General features: G+C 46.4%; 1 protein-coding gene across 3 annotated transcripts; it reads left to right on the top strand.

The window, feature by feature from the left end:
- The first annotated feature begins 528 nt into the window (after window positions 1–528).
- LOC133129177 (hypoxia-inducible factor 1-alpha-like) lies at window positions 529–16,449 on the top strand. Of its 3 annotated transcripts, none has more exons than XM_061243083.1 (15): window positions 529–832; window positions 3,888–4,078; window positions 4,364–4,518; window positions 4,630–4,714; window positions 7,667–7,779; window positions 9,439–9,647; window positions 10,026–10,132; window positions 10,655–10,802; window positions 11,243–11,502; window positions 11,971–12,188; window positions 12,787–12,906; window positions 13,408–13,616; window positions 14,503–14,584; window positions 15,020–15,140; window positions 15,266–16,449. In XM_061243083.1, the coding sequence occupies exons 1-15, from the start codon at window positions 801–803 to the stop codon at window positions 15,400–15,402; spliced, it is 2,187 nt and encodes a 728-aa protein (XP_061099067.1). In that variant the 5' UTR covers window positions 529–800; the 3' UTR covers window positions 15,403–16,449. The 3 variants fall into 3 exon arrangements, with proteins under 3 accessions (XP_061099067.1, XP_061099066.1, XP_061099068.1); XM_061243082.1 differs by having other exon boundaries at window positions 14,485–14,584; XM_061243084.1 differs by lacking the exons at window positions 15,020–15,140; window positions 15,266–16,449 and adding an exon at window positions 14,338–14,382 and having other exon boundaries at window positions 530–832; window positions 14,485–14,584.
- Window positions 16,450–19,671: the final 3,222 nt, after the last annotated feature.

The raw sequence follows: 19,671 nt of genomic DNA, 5'->3' as shown, positions 1-19,671 counted from the left end.
ATCACAGAACTATATAAGAATAACAATACACAACATGGTGAAAGATATTGATGATTTACGTGTATTTATTTGCTTAGAAGAAGGATGCATTTTTTTGGGGAATTGCTCATAAAGCAAAATGTTTGGTGTGACTTCCACTTCAATCTCAGTTTATGGATAAAGACACATTTCTGACTTACAAAGTTTATTTTTCTTCTTATAAATCTATTTTTAAAAATGTCTAGGCATCATATTCATAAACAAAACTGCCAAACCTAATATTACATTATTTAAAACCGAAATTGAGAACAATATAAAATATTGCGTTGGCATACTGTATGAAATAAAAAGCAAAATGTAACTGCATGTACCACAATTACACTTTAAAAAAAAATGTAAATTACATGTATTCCCCTGACAATGCAAGAATTATACAGTATGTACGATTTGTGACGTTAAGAATAAACAGCCTACTAAATTCATCGGAGTGGGGTGGTGTGAGCGCGTCCCCGTTGTCTAGGAGGCATGTGACTTCTGGCTCTCGGACTGATCGAGAACGAGTCTACGTTCAACGTGTGTGATGATTAGTTACTCAGAAATAGCGGCAGCGCTGAAACTCTTTGCAGCACACCAGCGACGGTCCAGTAAAAGACAAATGTTTTGACCTTCAGCATACGGGAGGGTTTACCTCTTGACGCCAAAAGAAATACACGCTTTACATAACTGAGTTTTGGGAATTACCTGCGGACTAGCAAGCAAAACCTTTACAGAGAAGATTTGGGAAGAACCGTTACCAACAACTCGATTGGTTGTGTCCCATAATGGATACAGGAGTTGTCACTGAAAAGAAAAGGTAACATTTAGCTAGCTAGCCTGGGAGAATTTGTATTCGTGTGTGCTTTATACGTTGAGTTGTTGTTAGCTAGTAGTGTTGCAGTGGTCGCTATATTATATGGAAAATGCATCATGCTTAATGTAGTGTTATTGTTAGTTAGCCAGCTTGCTTTGTTAGCGCTGTGTTAGGTAGCTAGTGTTTTAAAGCGACACCGCCATTTTGTTCTCGTAGCTCTGCGGTCTCATTGCGAACTAGCTAGTCTAGCAGGTCGTTGTTAAGAGTACCAACGTTAAACGTTATTTTGGTATTGCTATTTGGTTGTTTGTTTCCGTGGACAAAACCTGACGACGATTCGGTTTTATGGTTGCAAACTAGCCCGTTCTATTTGTCAAATAATGTGGCTAAGGCCAGCTAGCTAGTAGCTAATGCTCATCAAAGGTGAGTTAGCTAGCGTCGGCAAGAACTGACACGTTATTGTAAGCATTTTGCGACCTAACTGTAGCTAGCTAATCTCCAGCGACAGGGCATTAACTCAGTATTATTTTTTTAAATCTTTCATTTTATTATCTCAGTGTCTCAATCTGGTTAGCTAATTTATAATAATTCAGTAACGTTAATTTATGACAGCGGAATTGGCTAAAGTTTACACTGAAATGCACCACTGTATTGCTAGCCAACGTTAGCTCACTTCCTCTCTTATTTGGCTAGTAAGTTAGTAACTTGCATCTTTAGCTGACGTTAATTAAGTTAGTTAGCCAGATTGTGGATGCTGGCGCGAGTGTGCCAATGTATTACACCTGGTTAACGTGTTTTTAACCATTTTGGATGCTAATTTGGATGCATGGCTTGTCAGTGTGCTTAGTTAGACGACGCTTAATTTGAATTGAGTTCACTTATTCATGTTACCAATTGACATTAGCTAAGTATTTACCACTACTGTTACCTATAGCTAATGTTATCAACTGTGATTCACATGATTATCAATACATTTAGCAAAAGTGACAATTTGCCTAAATAATCGTACTAATTTGATAGAAGTTTGCATTAACTCGGATACGGATACAGTCCTTCTTGTCCACTCATTTAAGACCTTGATTAGTGCATTCAGGATTTTTCACCTAGAACTTGTCCAGTCTAATCTGAAAGACGCAACCTTTTACAGATAGGCTTGCACACTCCTGGTTTGAGCCTTGTCCCTGCACCAGCAAACTATTCACTCTTAATTGTGTAGTTCAGACGCCAGTCCTGACAAAACATTTGTTTAAACAAATGCTGGTGCCTTGAACATCCTGTTGCAAAATTTGGGCAGACTGGCTGATGTAGTACGATTTGCTCCGAAGTCGTTCTCAAGGCTTTAAAGCGTAGGCCTACTTTATTATTCATTCGGGCTGACCCAAGACACACCCATCAAACGGGAGCAAACATACCACTCAGCCTGTAGCAAAATGTAGCAAAACATTTTCCAATTGAACGTGCCACAGGAGGGCTGCAATGATTGCAGGTATTTTTGCTTTCCTTTCTTTCAACAGCCAATGGGAAGAAGATGTGTAGGCTGTCTAGCCAATCAATTACTTAAATTCATCATTAAATTCATTAACTTCAAGATGTATTTTTTTTTGTGGATTCTACGATACATTTCCCTTTTTATACAAACAAATAAGAACAAATAGAATACAATTAGCACCAGCCAAAAAAAGGGGCACTTTTTCATTCTGAGGGTAAAAGGGCAGGGGCTCAGGCCTCCCTTGGGCCCCATCTGTGCATGTTCCTGACAACATCTTCCTCAGAGTCACAAAGTTCGCAAAAGTTCAAAAACGTTATTTGATCTCGCTCAATCTCTTCTTACCAAAAACATGACGTCAATTGAACTTCCTTCAACGGTGTGTGGTAACACCAAGGCCCAGTTGTGGTTGCAGATTAGATTGTTTTTTTTAATTGCTTATATTGCGTAATATGCAGAAATATTACTCAATTTTGGGAACACCCAGCGCTTGTTGGTGGGAAATAAAAACAAGGTGTGTTCACACAAAGGCTTCACTGTCTCTTTCAGAGATAGTTGACCACGGCAAGTGTTATTTTAGTGTCAAGCTATGTAAAACTTGTGATAAAATTTTTGTTTCTTATTTTGATAATGAGGCCAGGGATGTGGGTTACCTGACACACTCTGCCATGGGTTTAATGCCAGTTTTTGCTTGAAAAACATTCAATGCTTTCCTCATTATCATAAATGACTGTTGCAATAACAATTGATGTTGATGCTGATGAACTGTTTCACACAGCAATCACTCCTTTGATGTTCTCCGGCAGATGGCTTGCATGTAGACTACTCATGAAGCTTGCATAAAATATTCATTAGCCATGTTATTGATCAAAGTAATTTTCTTGTCTGGAACAGTGAATTGCTTTGCATTCATTGAATAATGAAGGATTTATGCTTCTGGTGCACTTGTGAGGGATATCAGGGCTCAGTTAGGGTTACGTTCCTGATCTGCAGCTATGCATTCTAACATAAAGGTATGCAAAATGTGTGTCTGTTCTCTGCACACCAAACTTTGAAGGAACAATCATTTTTTTGTCCAAAGTGGAATTGCATTGCTATGGTAACAGCATCCAACCTCAACGACGCACATCAATTTCTGGGATCACACGGTGTGTGATTATAAACAAGTAACCCGTCACAGCTAGGGAAGTGTTGGTGATTGTCCCATGTTTTGTTGGGAGTGGAGTCGGCGCTCATTGAAGTGCAAATAGGAACGGTAGTAGAACGTTCAAATGAAGGAGAAGTCGTCAGAATTTTTTGAGGCACTGTTGGACATTTGCAGGTTCAGCAGGGCCTGAGGTTCAGCTACTGTATCTCAGTGTTTATTCTGTTACAGGAGCCCGCTGGATAAATGGCAATTAACCTCTCAGAAGCTGTAGGAATCCCCTGAACTCCCCCATACTCGTGTTATGCGAACGTACCGTTCACGCCACACTGCGGACCGGCCCGCTTCTGCTTGGTTCGCTCGGGGAAATTGAAAGGAACTGCCACTCATCTTCCTGACCTGTAGCTATCCCCCCTCCGCCCCTGCAGGGTGAGCTCGGAGCGCAGGAAGGAGAAGTCTCGCGACGCGGCACGATGCCGGAGGGGCCAGGAGTCGGAGGTGTTCTACGAGCTAGCGCACGAGCTGCCCCTGCCTCACAATGTCTCCTCCCACCTGGACAAGGCCTCCATCATGAGACTCGCCATCAGCTTCCTGCGCATGAGGAAGCTGCTCGACGGCGGTGAGCGGAGAGAGGGATGGAGGGAGGGGGAGAGGAAGAGGGGATGGAGCGAGGGGGAGGGTTAGGGTGAGAGGGAGATAGGGTGGGAGAGGGAGGGACCATGTCTCTGAGGGTTTCAGATTAACTGCAACCTTGTTTGACTGTATAATCTGTGGGTACTTATTTTGTATAATACTTAAAATAACAAATAAATAAAAAAATGCCTTTGAAATGCATCACCTTTATGGTTCGTTCAAAAACAGTCTCTAAAGTCATTTAAGTCATTTGCAGTCTCCCTCATTTCAGATAAAGAGCCAGAATCGGGACCCGAGTCGGACTTGGACTGCCAGCTGAACGGATTTTACCTGAAGGCGCTGGAGGGCTTCTTCATGGTGCTGTCTGAGGACGGGGACATGGTTTACCTGTCTGAGAATGTCAGCAAGTGCATGGGTCTCTCCCAGGTACCCGCTAGCCCGCTGCTAATCATTCCTGCCAAACCGTTAACCAAACCAAGTTCAGAGCGTGTTTCCTGAGGGTTTATGAGCTTCACTCCTCCTTTTTCTTTCGGACAGCTTGACCTGACCGGCCAGAGCATCTTCGACTATGCGCACCCCTGTGACCATGAGGAGATTCGTGACATGCTCATACACAGAACAGGTCAGATGCACAGCCGAGCTCCTGACTCCTACCTTATCGAGACACCCGGCTTAGCACCATGCCCTCACTCCTGACCACCCTGCTTAGCACCATGCCCTCACTCCTGATCCCCCTACTTAGCACCATGCCCTCACTCCTGATCCACCCCCTGCTTAGCACCATGCCCTCACTCCTGATCCACCCCCTGCTTAGCACCATGCCATCACTCCTGATCCCCCTGCTTAGCACCATGCCCTCACTCCTGATCCACCCCCTGCTTAGCACCATGCCTTCACTCCTGATCCACCCCCTGCTTAGCACCATGCCCTCACTCCTGATCCACCCCCTGCTTAGCACCATGCCCTCACTCCTGATCCACCCCCTGCTTAGCACCATGCCCTCACTCCTGATCCATCCCCCTGCTTAGCACCATGCCCTCACTCCTGATCCATCCCCCTGCTTAGCACCATGCCCTCACTCCTGATCCATCCCCCTGCTTAGCACCATGCCCTCACTCCTGATCCATCCCCCTGCTTAGCACCATGCCCTCACGCCTGACCCCCCTGCTTAGCACCATGCCCTCACTCCTGATCCCCCTACTTAGCACCATGCCCTCACTCCTGATCCACCCCCTGCTTAGCACCATGCCCTCACTCCTGATCCACCCCCTGCTTAGCACCATGCCCTCACTCCTGATCCCCCTGCTTAGCACCATGCCCTCACTCCTGATCCACCCCCTGCTTAGCACCATGCCCTCACTCCTGATCCACCCACTGCTTAGCACCATGCCCTCACTCCTGATCCACCCCCTGCTTAGCACCATGCCCTCACTCCTGATCCATCCCCCTGCTTAGCACCATGCCCTCACTCCTGATCCATCCCCCTGCTTAGCACCATGCCCTCACTCCTGATCCACCCCCTGCTTAGCACCATGCCCTCACTCCTGATCCATCCCCCTGCTTAGCACCATGCCCTCACTCCTGATCCATCCCCCTGCTTAGCACCATGCCCTCACTCCTGATCCATCCCCCTGCTTAGCACCATGCCCTCACTCCTGATCCATCCCCCTGCTTAGCACCATGCCCTCACTCCTGATCCATCCCCCTGCTTAGCACCATGCCCTCATCCTGATCCATCCCCCTGCTTAGCACCATGCCCTCACTCCTGATCCATCCCCCTGCTTAGCACCATGCCCTCACTCCTGATCCATCCCCCTGCTTAGCACCATGCCCTCACTCCTGATCCATCCCCCTGCTTAGCACCATGCCCTCACTCCTGATCCATCCCCCTGCTTAGCACCATACCCTCACGCCTGACCCCCCTGCTTAGCACCATGCCCTCACTCCTGATCCCCCTACTTAGCACCATGCCCTCACTCCTGATCCACCCCCTGCTTAGCACCATGCCCTCACTCCTGATCCACCCCCTGCTTAGCACCATGCCCTCACTCCTGATCCATCCCCCTGCTTAGCACCATGCCCTCACTCCTGATCCATCCCCCTGCTTAGCACCATGCCCTCACTCCTGATCCATCCCCCTGCTTAGCACCATGCCCTCACTCCTGATCCATCCCCCTGCTTAGCACCATGCCCTCACTCCTGATCCATCCCCCTGCTTAGCACCATGCCCTCACTCCTGATCCATCCCCCTGCTTAGCACCATACCCTCACTCCTGATCCATCCCCCTGCTTAGCACCATGCCCTCACTCCTGATCCATCCCCCTGCTTAGCACCATACCCTCACGCCTGACCCCCCTGCTTAGCACCATGCCCTCACTCCTGATCCATCCCCCTGCTTAGCACCATGCCCTCACTCCTGATCCATCCCCCTGCTTAGCACCATGCCCTCACTCCTGATCCATCCCCTTGCTTAGCACCATGCCCTCACTCCTGATCCATCCCCCTGCTTAGCACCATACCCTCACGCCTGACCCCCCTGCTTGGCACCATGCCCTCACTCCTGATCCCCCTACTTAGCACCATGCCCTCACTCCTGATCCACCCCCTGCTTAGCACCATGCCCTCACTCCTGATCCACCCCCTGCTTAGCACCATGCCCTCACTCCTGATCCATCCCCCTGCTTAGCACCATGCCCTCACTCCTGATCCACCCCCTGCTTAGCACCATGCCCTCACTCCTGATCCATCCCCCTGCTTAGCACCATGCCCTCACTCCTGATCCATCCCCCTGCTTAGCACCATGCCCTCACTCCTGATCCATCCCCCTGCTTAGCACCATGCCCTCACTCCTGATCCATCCCCCTGCTTAGCACCATGCCCTCACTCCTGATCCATCCCCCTGCTTAGCACCATGCCCTCACTCCTGATCCATCCCCCTGCTTAGCACCATGCCCTCACTCCTGATCCCCCTGCTTAGCACCATGCCCTCACTCCTGATCCCCCTGCTTAGCACCATGCCCTCACTCCTGATCCCCCTGCTTAGCACCATGCCCTCACTCCTGATCCATCCCCCTGCTTAGCACCATGCCCTCACTCCTGATCCATCCCCCTGCTTAGCACCATGCCCTCACTCCTGATCCATCCCCCTGCTTAGCACCATGCCCTCACTCCTGATCCATCCCCCTGCTTAGCACCATGCCCTCACTCCTGATCCATCCCCCTGCTTAGCACCATGCCCTCACTCCTGATCCATCCCCCTGCTTAGCACCATGCCCTCACTCCTGATCCCCCTGCTTAGCACCATGCCCTCACTCCTGATCCCCCTGCTTAGCACCATGCCCTCACTCCTGATCCCCCTGCTTAGCACCATGCCCTCATCCTGATCCATCCCCCTGCTTAGCACCATGCCCTCACTCCTGATCCCCCTGCTTAGCACCATGCCCTCACTCCTGATCCCCCTGCTTAGCACCATGCCCTCACTCCTGACCCCCCTGCTTAGCACCATACCCGCACTCCTGACCACCCTGCTTAGCACCATACCTGCACTTCTGACCTGGCTGTCCTGTGTCTCAGGGCCCTCAAAGAAAGCGAAGGAGCCGAACACGGAGCGCAGCTTCTTCCTGCGCATGAAATGCACTCTTACCAGCAGAGGGCGCACCGTCAACATCAAGTCCTCCACATGGAAGGTAAGCCCACTGCTGCCGCCTTGCACCCTGCCAGCACTGATCCTTACCTCCTTGTGGAAAATGCTTTAAGATTTAAGATTTAAGGATCGGTGCAGTCCACTGGCTTTTTACGTGCCATGTTCTGAGGTCCCTGAAGCCCAAATGAGAGCCAGTAGGTCAGATGGAGCGTGATGGATTACAGTAATCTCTCTGCCAACAGAATGGTCTCCATTGTGCCAGGGGCGGCTATTCATGTTAATCCGGGGATATTTCCGTAGCAGGCTTGAGCCGTGCTGGCTGTCGTGTGCTTGAAAGTGAAGGGAGCCTTGGGTGATTTCAGCATGGTTAAAACACTGACATGCATCTTTGGCAGCTGCATGACCGGAGATGAACTAGCGCCAGGTGGGGGTGTGTGGCAGGGCGACTTGCATTAGAGATTCTTACCTTCCTCTAAAACAGGGATACTCATATCTGGTCCTCCAGGGCCCTAGCCCTATTTCATATAAGTCGCTGACTTGGTTCGACTGATTAGATTGTTGATGTTTTGGGATAGAGTCAGGACGTTCGGTATCATAAAGGGATTTCACAATTTAGACGGGCTTGTTCCCGGAGCAACAGTGTACTAAGCACAAACCTGCAAAACCCCAGGTTTAACGTTAAGTTAGGAGGATAACCTGTCCATAGCCTACAGTACATAAAACAAGTTGGTGAAATCATACGTACATTAGCTTTTTTTTTAAGAGAGGTTCTTGACAATGAACGATAGATAACTTTATTGATCCCTGGAGGGAAATTGAATAACTATCCAACGCTTTGTTTGGAAGGGAACGTATTTTTCCAGAACCACACGACCTTTTAAGGCTATCATATGATTTAGTCGTGATGGAAACATTGACGTCCTGCAATCATTTTGATCTAATAAGTAGTAGGAGTGCTCTTTGCAAAGCAACTGCACTATTGTGCTTTCGTATAGGCACACTTTTACACGCTCTTGACGATGTTGAAAATATAATAAACTTTATTTGTCCACTCGATTCACACATAAATGCAAGGTGCAGTGCATAATCACTAACATATAAATATTCCCATAGCGTTTCCTAATGCCTACCAAAATATCTTCATCTCTAGAACATAATGATTTTTTTTTGGCTCGATGAATCCTCTCTGAATGCGACCATGCTTAACTCAGCTGGTGTCCCAGGTATATAATCAGTATTGATTAAATGGGAACAATACAGTTTCAGGTTTTCAGGGATTCAGGTATCCCTGGTTTACAGTATGGGAGGACTGTCAAACGGCCCCTGCAGAAATGGCCAGACTATTTTATTTTGAATTGCTGATGCTGCAGATTAAATAACTGGACAGATCAAGTCAATGTGGAACAAGATCCTACATCCACACACTGCAATCTCTCGGAAATGGGGTTGACTCTGTCAGTCATTTTTCCCATTGCTCTGTGATACGAGCTGTGAGCAAAGCTCCGTTAACCCAGCATTCCCTGTGTTTTTGTTTAAAATGGCAGAATCAGGATATCTTTCTGTTCAACCGCCCCAAAGAATCGCCCAGTTCCAACATGACCATATTTGTGAATATCTGTGCTTGTGCTAACACGGAACAGCGTTCCTATATTTGGCATGGTCACCCCTTTGACCCCCCCCCCCCTTCCTCTCCCCCAATCAGGTGCTGCGTTGCTCGGGCCACATCCGTATGTATGAGGAGAGCTGTGACAGCGGAGAGAATGACTGTGGTCATAAAGAGCCGCCAATCCCATACCTGATTCTGATCTGCGAGCCCATCCCACATCCCTCCAACATCGAGGTCCCGCTGGACAGCAAGACCTTCCTGAGCCGCCACACCATGGACATGAAGTTCTCCTACTGCGACGAGAGGTGAGGGGTGGTAATAATGAAAAACCTTTAATTTCACTTTTATTTCAATGGGCTCTGCTGGTTTTTCAGCGAACAGTGTATAATCATCACACAAGATAACAGTTTGATACTGTATGCTTACATGCAGGCACGCACCATTGTGGCCTGCAGCTGTTGGTACAATGCGCCACCTAGTGGCTCTTCCAGAATATGAAGGAATTCATTCTTAAACAGCAGGTTGCTGTTTCCGCATTGCTTTGTTTTTCAACTGCTGCAGGTCTAGAAGACTGCCTGTGTGCCGGGGGATAGCTTAATTATTTGTGCAGAACACTTTCTTTGAGCGATGTCTGAGCAGTTTGATCTGTTGTGTCTGAGAGTAAAAGCCCCTCCTTGGTGCAGGATCACAGAGCTGCTTGGCTACGAGCCAGAGGAGCTGCTGGACCGCTCTGTGTATGAGTACTACCACGCCCTGGACTCAGACCACCTCACCAAGACGCACCATGACCGTAAGCCGTGCTCATCACTCTTCTGTGCTTTTCTAATGCAATGGGGGATAGAATATCAGAAAGTATAACCTAAAATGTTTTGTCCTTAACAGTTACTTATATACTCAAAGGGCTTTGCAGTGATGAGGGGGAACTTGCCTCAACCACTACCTAGGTGCAGCACCTACCTGCTGATGCAACAGCAGCCATTTTGTGCCAGAATGCTCACCACACATGGAGAGTGAGAACAATTATTTTTAGATAATTAAGTCAAGGGAAGATTAGGTGGCAAGTTGAAAGAGCCAGGTTGGGAATTTAGCCAGGACACTGGGGAACCCCTTAATCTTTGTGAAGAGTGTCATGGGATCTTTAAAGTCTTTACAGTAAATGGACATTGAAAAGAGGTTTCGAACCCCTGCAGGTGCATAGAGGAACTGGCTTTGGATATTTCTTGTATATTACCAGGACTGGCTTGAACCTTGTGACAGACAGAAATGAAGCTTTGTTGAACTTGCGGCATCTCTCTCTGTCTCCCCTCCACAGTGTTTGCGAAGGGCCAGGTCACCACAGGGCAGTATCGCCTGCTGGCTAAGAAGGGAGGCTTTGTGTGGGTGGAGACCCAGGCCACCGTGATCTACAACAACAAGAACTCCCAGCCGCAGTGTGTCGTGTGCGTCAACTACGTGCTCAGGTAGGGCCTGCATCTGTGGCCTTCTGAGGTGGATTACCATGGTCCAGCTGCAGTGTTTTGGCTACATTCAAATCATGGCGGCGGGCCACCGCTACAAGATTCTCGCTTGAAACAATCCGATTTCTCATAAATAATCTGGATGTCATTGTTACAGTGTGCAGCACTACTCTGACAAGCATGTATGGTGCATTCCTGGTGTGCAGCACTGCTCTGACAAGCCTGTATGGTGCATTCTGGAACTTACTGCCTTTCCAAAATAACGATACTTCCAAGACTTCAGAGATCGCATTGCTAGCGGTCGCAACACCGTAGACGAAGAACAAGTGACACACCCTGTTCTGCTCACAACTTCACATTTATGAAATCATAGCGTATCTTAAAACCCTGATGAGACTGTCCCTCTCCCTCCCGCTCCCTCCGTCCCTCTCTCCCTCTTGCAGTGGTGTGGAGGAGAGCGAGCTAGTGCTGTCCCTGCGGCAAACCAAGACCGACGTGGAGCCGGAGCCGGAGATGGAGGGCATTCTGGGGTCCCCGGAGGCCCTCAGCCCTGAAGCTGACATGCTGAAGCTGTTCACCACGCAGGCGGAGGCCGAGAGGGAGGACAGCCTGTACGATCAGCTGAAGGCCGAGCCGGAGGCCCTCACCCTGCTGGCACCCGCTGCCGGGGACACCATAATCTCTCTGGACTTCACCTGTCCAGGTCAGCCCCGCCCGCTCAACCAAACATGCCCTCGTCCTGAGAATACATGCATGAGCAATCCAGGAATGTCGTTGAAGAGAATGATTCATTACATTACATTATAGGCATTTGGCAGACACTCTTATCCAGAGCGACGTACAGTTGATTAGGCTAAGCAGGAGACAACCCTCCCCTGGAGCAATGCTGGGTTAAGGGCCTTGCTCAAGGGCCCAACGGCTGTGCGGATCTTATTGTGGCTACACCAGGGACCGAACCACCGACCTTGCGTGTCCCAGTCATCTACCTTAACCACTATGCTACAGGCCACCCTGATTCATGTGGCAGTCATAGGGCTGCCAACTGATTACACCAATCTTAGTCTAAATTTAATTTTGAATGGAGATTATGCATACAGAACTTGCTTAATCTTTGTCTGTTAAACTGGCCTCTTACCGTTGCTTCCCATTCTCCCCCAACCCCCCCTTACAGACTCGGACGACCAGGTGCTGAAGGAGGTGCCCCTCTACAACGATGTCATGCTGCCAGCCTCCAGCGTGAAGCGGGCCCCCGGCGTGGCCCCTGGCCTCCTGAGCGGCCTGCTGGACACCAAGCACAAGCCCGGCTCCCGGGGATTCCCCCCCGCTGTGGCTCACGCCCTGGACTGCCCTGGCTCCTCCACACCCAGCTCAGGCCACCAAACGCCCGAGGTCAGTCCCAGACCCTCGCTCTGCTTTTCCAGGTTAGAGGCATCAGTTTAGGATGTACCCAAGGATGTAATTGCCTGAAGGCTGGAATAGTAAGTCACTTAAAGATTTCCTGAGGGGTGTTTCACTGAAGCAGGATTACTTAGTTAGTTAGATGACTGTGCGGAGTAAAACCTGGAACAGCTCTCTCTACTTCAGTCCATGTTCCAGATTTGGGAAGATTTGGACTAGCTTTTAAATTGAAAAGAAGAAATGGAGATTTGAATCATTGTCCCCTCATTACAGAGGAGTCATTGATAGTATTATCTTACACAGCTAATGAAATGGGAAGCACAATTCTTTGTGTTGAGTCTATTAAGCATTACAAACTGTCTTATTATTATTATATTGTCTAAGAGTTTCAGATTCAGATATTTGATCATAAGTGTAAATGATCTGATTACGCAAATCGCTCCTGCCTGATACAATGCTAATAGTTTAAGAATTCAGATACTTGTTCATAGGTGTAAAATATTTGAATCTCTAAAAGAACTGAAGTGAATTGAAGGTCCCTATCGTGTTTTAGCGGCTAGTGAACGCGCTTTTCCTGCCCCCTCTGCAGCCTGGCAGTCCGATGGGCTACTGCTTCCAGGTCGACTCCGATCTCTCTGAGTTTAAGCTGGACCTGGTGGAGAAGGGGTTTGCCATGGACACTGAAGCCAAGAACCAATTTTCCTCAGAGGTATTCCAGACACTACGTCACCATGGAAATGGCCCTTCCGCAGTTTAAAATAAACCCAAATGGTTCCAGTTCTGCAGACTAAATAGTCTGGCATTATTGGTTAGTCCACAGAATGTTTATAGATGGTTCCACAGAATGTTTTTAGATGGTAACACAGGATGATTCTAGATGGTTCTTCAGAAGGTTTCTAGCTTCTTGAATTTCAAATTTTGAATGGGACATGGCAAAACAAAATGGTGAGGCAGGCTCACATCAAGAAGGTTGCAGGATCAGATTCTGGAGGCGGGGCACAATTTTCGATGAGGGTACTTGGAATTGGATTGTACCTGGAATTTCTCCTGTATATACCTAGATGTGTGAATGGATAATACGGTTAGGTAAACGGTACTGTGTAGGTCCCTCAAGTCATAGGCATGCGCAAAGCCCTAACAGTAGACGTATAGCGCCTCAGTTCGGTGTGTGTCTGACAACGTTAATGGCCGTTCTCTCTGCGTTTCTCAGGCCATGGGGGACATGGACCTGGAGATGCTGGCCCCCTACATCTCCATGGACGATGACTTCCAGCTGCGCTCGCTCTCACTGGACGAGCCCCAAGCGGAGGCCCCCGCCACGGGCAAGCAGGAAGCCCGCGCCCCCTCTCCGCTGCACCTCCTGCACGACGTGTGCACCTCCCCCACCCCCGTGCCCTTGGAACCGGCCGACGCCAAGAGGTAAACCCCCCCCGCCCCCCCCCCTTTCCCCTCCCCCCCCCCTCCGCTCACTATCTCAGATCACTGACTATCCGCTGCACCACTGGGAGTCTGGGGTGGGTTCTGACATCAGCTTCCTGGCACTGCCACCTTTGTTCTATCCATTTACTGACTTATTTAGGACCTGGGTGAAATGCATAATTGTTTTGGATTTAAATACTTGAGCCTGTCTGATATATTGTAGCCTATGAAATGCTCTCAAAAACTGTAAACCCGGCCTTCTGGTCCTATAGGCCCGATCACTTGTGCCAGGCAAGATCAGGCTCACGCTCAGATAAGTGTGTCAATCCAAAACGGTTACGTATTTGACCCAGATCTGATTCAGGGTCAGTTAATAAGGGCTCTTTCAGTGTTTAAATGTTTAATGGCACATCAGTTGCACAAGACCGTGTTTTGTGAGCCAAAGACCATTTACACAACATAAAAATGGAGGCGAGCTTTTTATTCACTGGGAGGTAAAGTACACAGTCAATAAATTGAACATCTGCACGTCCGACAGTCAGTCATGCCCAGGTGCAACAAGGATAACCTATATAAACAGAGAACCCTTTTGTACACTGGGGTGAACTTTAAGTCCTTTTTAATAGTGCCAAGCTTTGACGAAGCTTAGCACTTAAGAGAGACTTGCATTTCATTCCAGTTTGCCAATGTTTTTTTGTTTTTTTCCCCCCTTGGTATACAGTATACACAAATGAGGACATGCACAAATTGAGAAAAAAACAGATGGGTAAGGTTTGGGGGAAGAGAATCAGGTTTTTTGGGGTGTGTGTCGGGGGGGGGTTTGTGAGGCTGAATATGTGATGCGATCGCTCTTTCCCTCACACGCCAGGGCTCTCTCTCTGGGCAGTCTGCTTTCTCCGCCAGCCCCACAGACCACCAGGCGCAAGAGGAAGCTCCCAGACCCGCCTCTGCCCAAAGCCAGCAGACTGGTGAGGCTCCACCACCGTCTGTAGTCTGCACACGCTGCACCTCTCAAACATCTGCTACCCTAACACAGCATTCAACAGCAAGACATCTTGCTGAGCTGGTAATTCGTAGAATCCAGTTTGCCAAATTTGGGCAGCCCTGAATTGGGCTCTAAAGGGATTGGACTCAAGCTAGGCCTTTCCCCCTGGCTGCACATTGGTTGGGTAGACCAGTGCTGTTGTTAGTAGGCAATGTTTGCTTTGCTGGTCATTAAATGCTCCAGCATAGATGAAAATCTACTGTATTTGCTGAATATTATATGATATAGGCAGAGTACATTCAGTGTATATAAAACTATGTACTATGTTATACTATGTTGATGTAAATTTCCAAAATTTGGCAAGTGGCAAATTTAAGACAAAGTTCAATTAATGGGGTTGGTGGTCCTTTTTTCCCAGGGTGCTTTGCTCCTGGAAGTGGCACATCCTGCAGCTGAGGCAGGGAAGAAGGTGAAGGTGCTGGAAAGCAGCATGTCAGAGGCGTTCTCTTCGCACAAGACCTTCCTGCTGCTGCCTTCCGGTGGGTGTTTACAGGAAGTTAAAGCGGAAGCCCTTGTCCGGTGTGACTCGCACGCCCATAGTAATTGGCCAGCTGTGTCATTTCTGTCTAATAAAAGCTCTCGCACTTGTTTTGTTTACACACAGATGTGCCGAATCGGCTGCTGGGCTCTGGCCTTCCGCAGCTGACACGTTACGACTGCGAGGTGAACGCCCCTGTGGGGGGCCGCCAGCACCTGCTGCAGGGGGAGGAGCTTTTGCGGGCGCTGGACCAAGTCATCTGACAGCAGCCCTGCCAAGCAGCCAAGACGGCCGCACACCCCCCCCAGTCCCCTCTATTTATATTTTCTATATCCAGTTCTTCTACAAGTCAGCTACAGTCTTGCGCCTTAGATGTATGTTGATGGGTATTTTCTCGCCAGCAGCTCTCACCAATATACACAAGGTCGGTGGCCCATGGGACCCTTCATATCTCCTTGATACCGGGGCTTCTGTTCGCCTTGTACTGTATATCGTACAATGATATTTTCTTACTGATTATACCAGCAGACCATGCAATATAGAACAGCAGTGTTTTTTAACAAACTTTTAATGATTGATCTTTTTTTTATTTTAATCTTTTCCCCTCCCCATGTAGTCCTTCCTTTATTAGTGGTACAGTATTAAATGTATTATGTCTTAAATGTGTGGGGCCCAGTGGCAGGGGATTGAGTGAACAGCAAGTGCTTTTGGTGTGAACGCCCGTACGTGAGCTTTATGCGGTTTGGTTGACACGTCAAGCGTGTTTCTCAATTTGTGCGTGAGTGCGTACGGCGTGCAAGGATCACTCACATTTGGAGCATCAGAAAATACAAAATGGACAGAATGGAAATGCAAAAGGAAGTAGTCAAATGTTAAAAAAGGAGCTGTATTTGAAATGGTTAATTTCTGTCTCTTGAGTTTTGTCATGGGACCTTGTGGCAGATTTCTAGATTAATTACAATTTATATTTTTAGCAGTTTCTTTCATTAACAACTGAATCAAGACAGTTAAAATGTTTCGCCTGTTTAGCATTTTAGATCGATCATGCAGAGCAGTTTTGTTTTACATCTAAGAATGTATGATGCCACACTGGTTCTCACGCTTCTTTTCTGTCCCATCCATTTATCAATGCGGACAACATGCTGCCAGTACTAGACTTGCATTTTTATTTTTTACTGTAGTGAATTCTTGTTTTTAATACAGCTGTCATCTCTTTCAACTCTGTTAAGTCATATCTCTGCAGTCTGTTCATCAAACACTAAGTGTATCATTTCTTTACAGTAATAAAAAACAAATGTGGACCAGTCCAAGTGCACAGTGTTCCCTTTCTGTTCTAGGTCTAGGTCCCCTGCTCTCATTTTGTGGAACCTTTAATTTGAGGCTCACAATAATAACATTATTTCCAGAGTTGGGTCCAGGGGTCAGAAGGTAAGTAGTCTTGTGTGTTTCTTCCACCCATGAACTTCCACCAGGTTTCACTAATTGGTTCAACCTCATTGCTGAAGATTTACTAATTAGCAAATTAATTGGAGGACTTCTACTTTCTGAACCTGGATTTTACACCTCTTCTTATTTCCATGTACATCTGCAAAATGCAGTATAATTAAGAATTATTTATCAGCAGCCGTCAAGTAATTTGATGGTTCACTGACAGTGATTCCCTGGACCCACATCAGAGAACTACATTCACCGAACACTTTATTTTTATTACTTTTACTTATTCATGCAATTATCTAATCAGCCAATTGTGACGCAGCAGTGCAATGCATATAATTATGTAGATACGGGTCAGATACGGAGCTTCAGTTAGTGGTCAGAATTGGGAATGATCAACTGATCAACCATCAGAATTGGGAATGATGTGATCTAAGTGACTGACTGTGGAATGATTGTTGGTGGCAGACAGGGTGGTTTGACTATCTCAGAAACTGCTGATCTCGGTTTTTCAAGCACACTAGTTTGCAAAGGATGGTGCAAAAAAGAGAAAAAAAATTCTAGTGAGCAGCAGTTCTGCAGACCAAAACGCCTTGTTAATGAAAGATGTCAGAGGAGAATGGTCTTGTTAATGAAAGATGTCAGGAGAATGGCCAGACTGGTCAAAGCTGACGTAAGGTGACAGTAACAGAAATAACCACACATTACAACAGTGGTATGCAGAAGAGCATCTCTGAACACACAACACATCATAACTCTTAAGTGGATAGACTCAGCAGTAGAAGTCATGCACCAAGCACTTTATTAGGTATTTGTATGTGTTCCTTTAAATCTGTAATTTAATGGGAGCATCAAGTGCTTTATTTTTCTTAGAAGATAATACAGTGGTAGTGTATTTGGGGAAAGAAGAAGAAAGCTAGAGACAATTAACAATGTAGTCTGACAAGGTAATTGAACAATGTATCAGACCTAGAGTGCAGGTGACCTGTGTGGGGTGAGGGTTTGCCCTTCAACACCACTGACCTGAAGCATACAGCCAAAACAAGTGCTGGAGTGGCTTCCAGACAAGTGCCCCAGCAAAGCCCAGACTTAAACGCCAAAGAACATCTGTGGAGAGACCTGAACATGGCAGTTCACTGAGAGGATCTGCCAGGAAGAATGGGATAAACTGCCCAAATCCAAAGCTTGTAGAGACTTACCCAAGAAGACTCAAATCTGTACTTGCTGCCAAAGGGGCTTCAACAAAGTACTGAATTAAGGGTCTGAATACAAAACCAATGCAAAAGTATCAAAACCAAACTTGATACATGGACTCGGGACCCCATTATGAGGAAGCACTAAAAGTTTTCCATCATTTGACGACTGTGGGGCATTACAATAAGCAAATGTGTGTGTGTATATATATATATATATATATACACACTTTTTTTTGGGCTAATAACTGGTGATTTTTTTGCTTAAAAAAATAATTGTCCGGTGATACCAAACAATTTTCAGTTATCATTCATGCGCATTGCCGATGGCTATTATTCGTTCATGTAATGATACACACTCACTAAGCATGTGAAAATGATGATGACTGCTGGCGTTGATGGTTGAAATGGAGCTGTTGATACTTAACATGGCTTAAGTAGCTGAAGATAAGTTTGAAACAACTGGGAGCTGATAATTTCAAGCTGGTCATAGCTCGATTTTACACGAAGGATCACATTCACAAGCATGTCATGCTGACAATAACTACCTATTTTGGACATGATTATAGCCATTAGGCAAGTGGAAATCAGTGGGCTATACAAGTTAGTTACAGCGGCATTTGCATATAGCAACACTACATGCTTAGTCATGTCAGAAATCCCTAGTTATCCAGCTTAACTAGATTGAAAATACCAGCTTTCAGTTGTTTTTTTTCAGCAGGGATGCAACATGATTATAATAACAGATGCCATCTGTGTGTATATAAATGGTCTGTGTCACTCAGACAGGAATTAATATTGTCCTTGTAATGTTACGTTTCACAGCCTTGCTAGAAGACCCTCTACCCCAGGGGTCGGCAACCCTGGTCCTGGAGAGCCGCAGGGTGTGCTGGCTTTCGTCTCCACCTTAAAATAAGCAAGCGACTCAGACCCAAGAAACCAGGTGAGGTGAGTTAACTGTAATCAACGGCTTTCATTGATCAATTAATGCCAAGCAACAACGAAAGCCAGCACACCCTGCGGCTCTCCAGGACCAGGGTTGCCGACCCCTGCTCTACCCCCTTTAGTAAAGCCAGCTATTACTAATTAGCATATCTTTTGTTTACAAACTGCAATATTAAGGTATTAAAGATTCAATTTGGAACTTCAGATTTAAGATATAAACTTTTAAACACAAATTTGTGCAAAAAATGTATGTATGAATGAAATCTTAAATCTTGGTTTTGAAAAACTGAGATACAAGTTAAATATTGAATTTGGAACCCAAGATTTAAGATATGTAATATTCAGCTAAATATATATGTTTAAAATAAATATTTATTTCTAATTAAATATTTATTTGAGAAAATCTGATTTAACATTTTTATTATATATTTAGCCTTTTTTTTGTTTTGATTGGTCAATTAAAGCCTTATTTAGCATGTCTGTTAAATCTGAGAAAAATTTGAAGTAAATGCTGTATTTAGGCTAAATCTGAAGAAAATGTGACTATACATATATATATTTGGCACCCCACAGGTATATATGGGTTGGAAAAATATGAAGTGAGGAACTCTGATTGGCTGTTGGTGGGCAAAAACCACATGCAACTTTTGTCACTCAGTTGCAGTTGTCTACCATAAATGTTTCTACTTTATTCTTTATGTTGTCTGTATGTACCTACAAACCACAGCAAATTCCTTGTATGTGAAAACTACTTGGCGGATAAAGCGATTCTGTTTCTAAATATGTGTGTAACAAGTTAGGAAATGCACACTTACAAAATACAAAAAGAATGAAATAAAAGAATAGAAGTGGGTGAATGCCTATTGCAGTAAAAAGTGCTTTCCACTGGATGGGGGCATTGGATTATGCCTGATTAGTTATTGTTATTTTATTATTTAGAAAACATCTAGATTTGAACTG

This window comes from Conger conger, chromosome 5 (assembly GCF_963514075.1).
Source record: "Conger conger chromosome 5, fConCon1.1, whole genome shotgun sequence".
Lineage (NCBI taxonomy): Eukaryota > Metazoa > Chordata > Actinopteri > Anguilliformes > Congridae > Conger > Conger conger.
Note: the sequence above shows the minus strand (reverse complement) of the source record. Positions and strands in the feature narration are given on the sequence as shown.

Coding starts and splice junctions, on each gene's coding strand:
- LOC133129177 (XM_061243082.1), top strand. CDS start 801: ATGGATACAGGAGTTGTCACTGAAAAGAAAAG. Junction 4,079..4,363: donor GAGGAAGCTGCTCGACGGCG/GTGAGCGGAGAG, acceptor CCCTCATTTCAG/ATAAAGAGCCAGAATCGGGA. Junction 4,519..4,629: donor AGTGCATGGGTCTCTCCCAG/GTACCCGCTAGC, acceptor TCTTTCGGACAG/CTTGACCTGACCGGCCAGAG.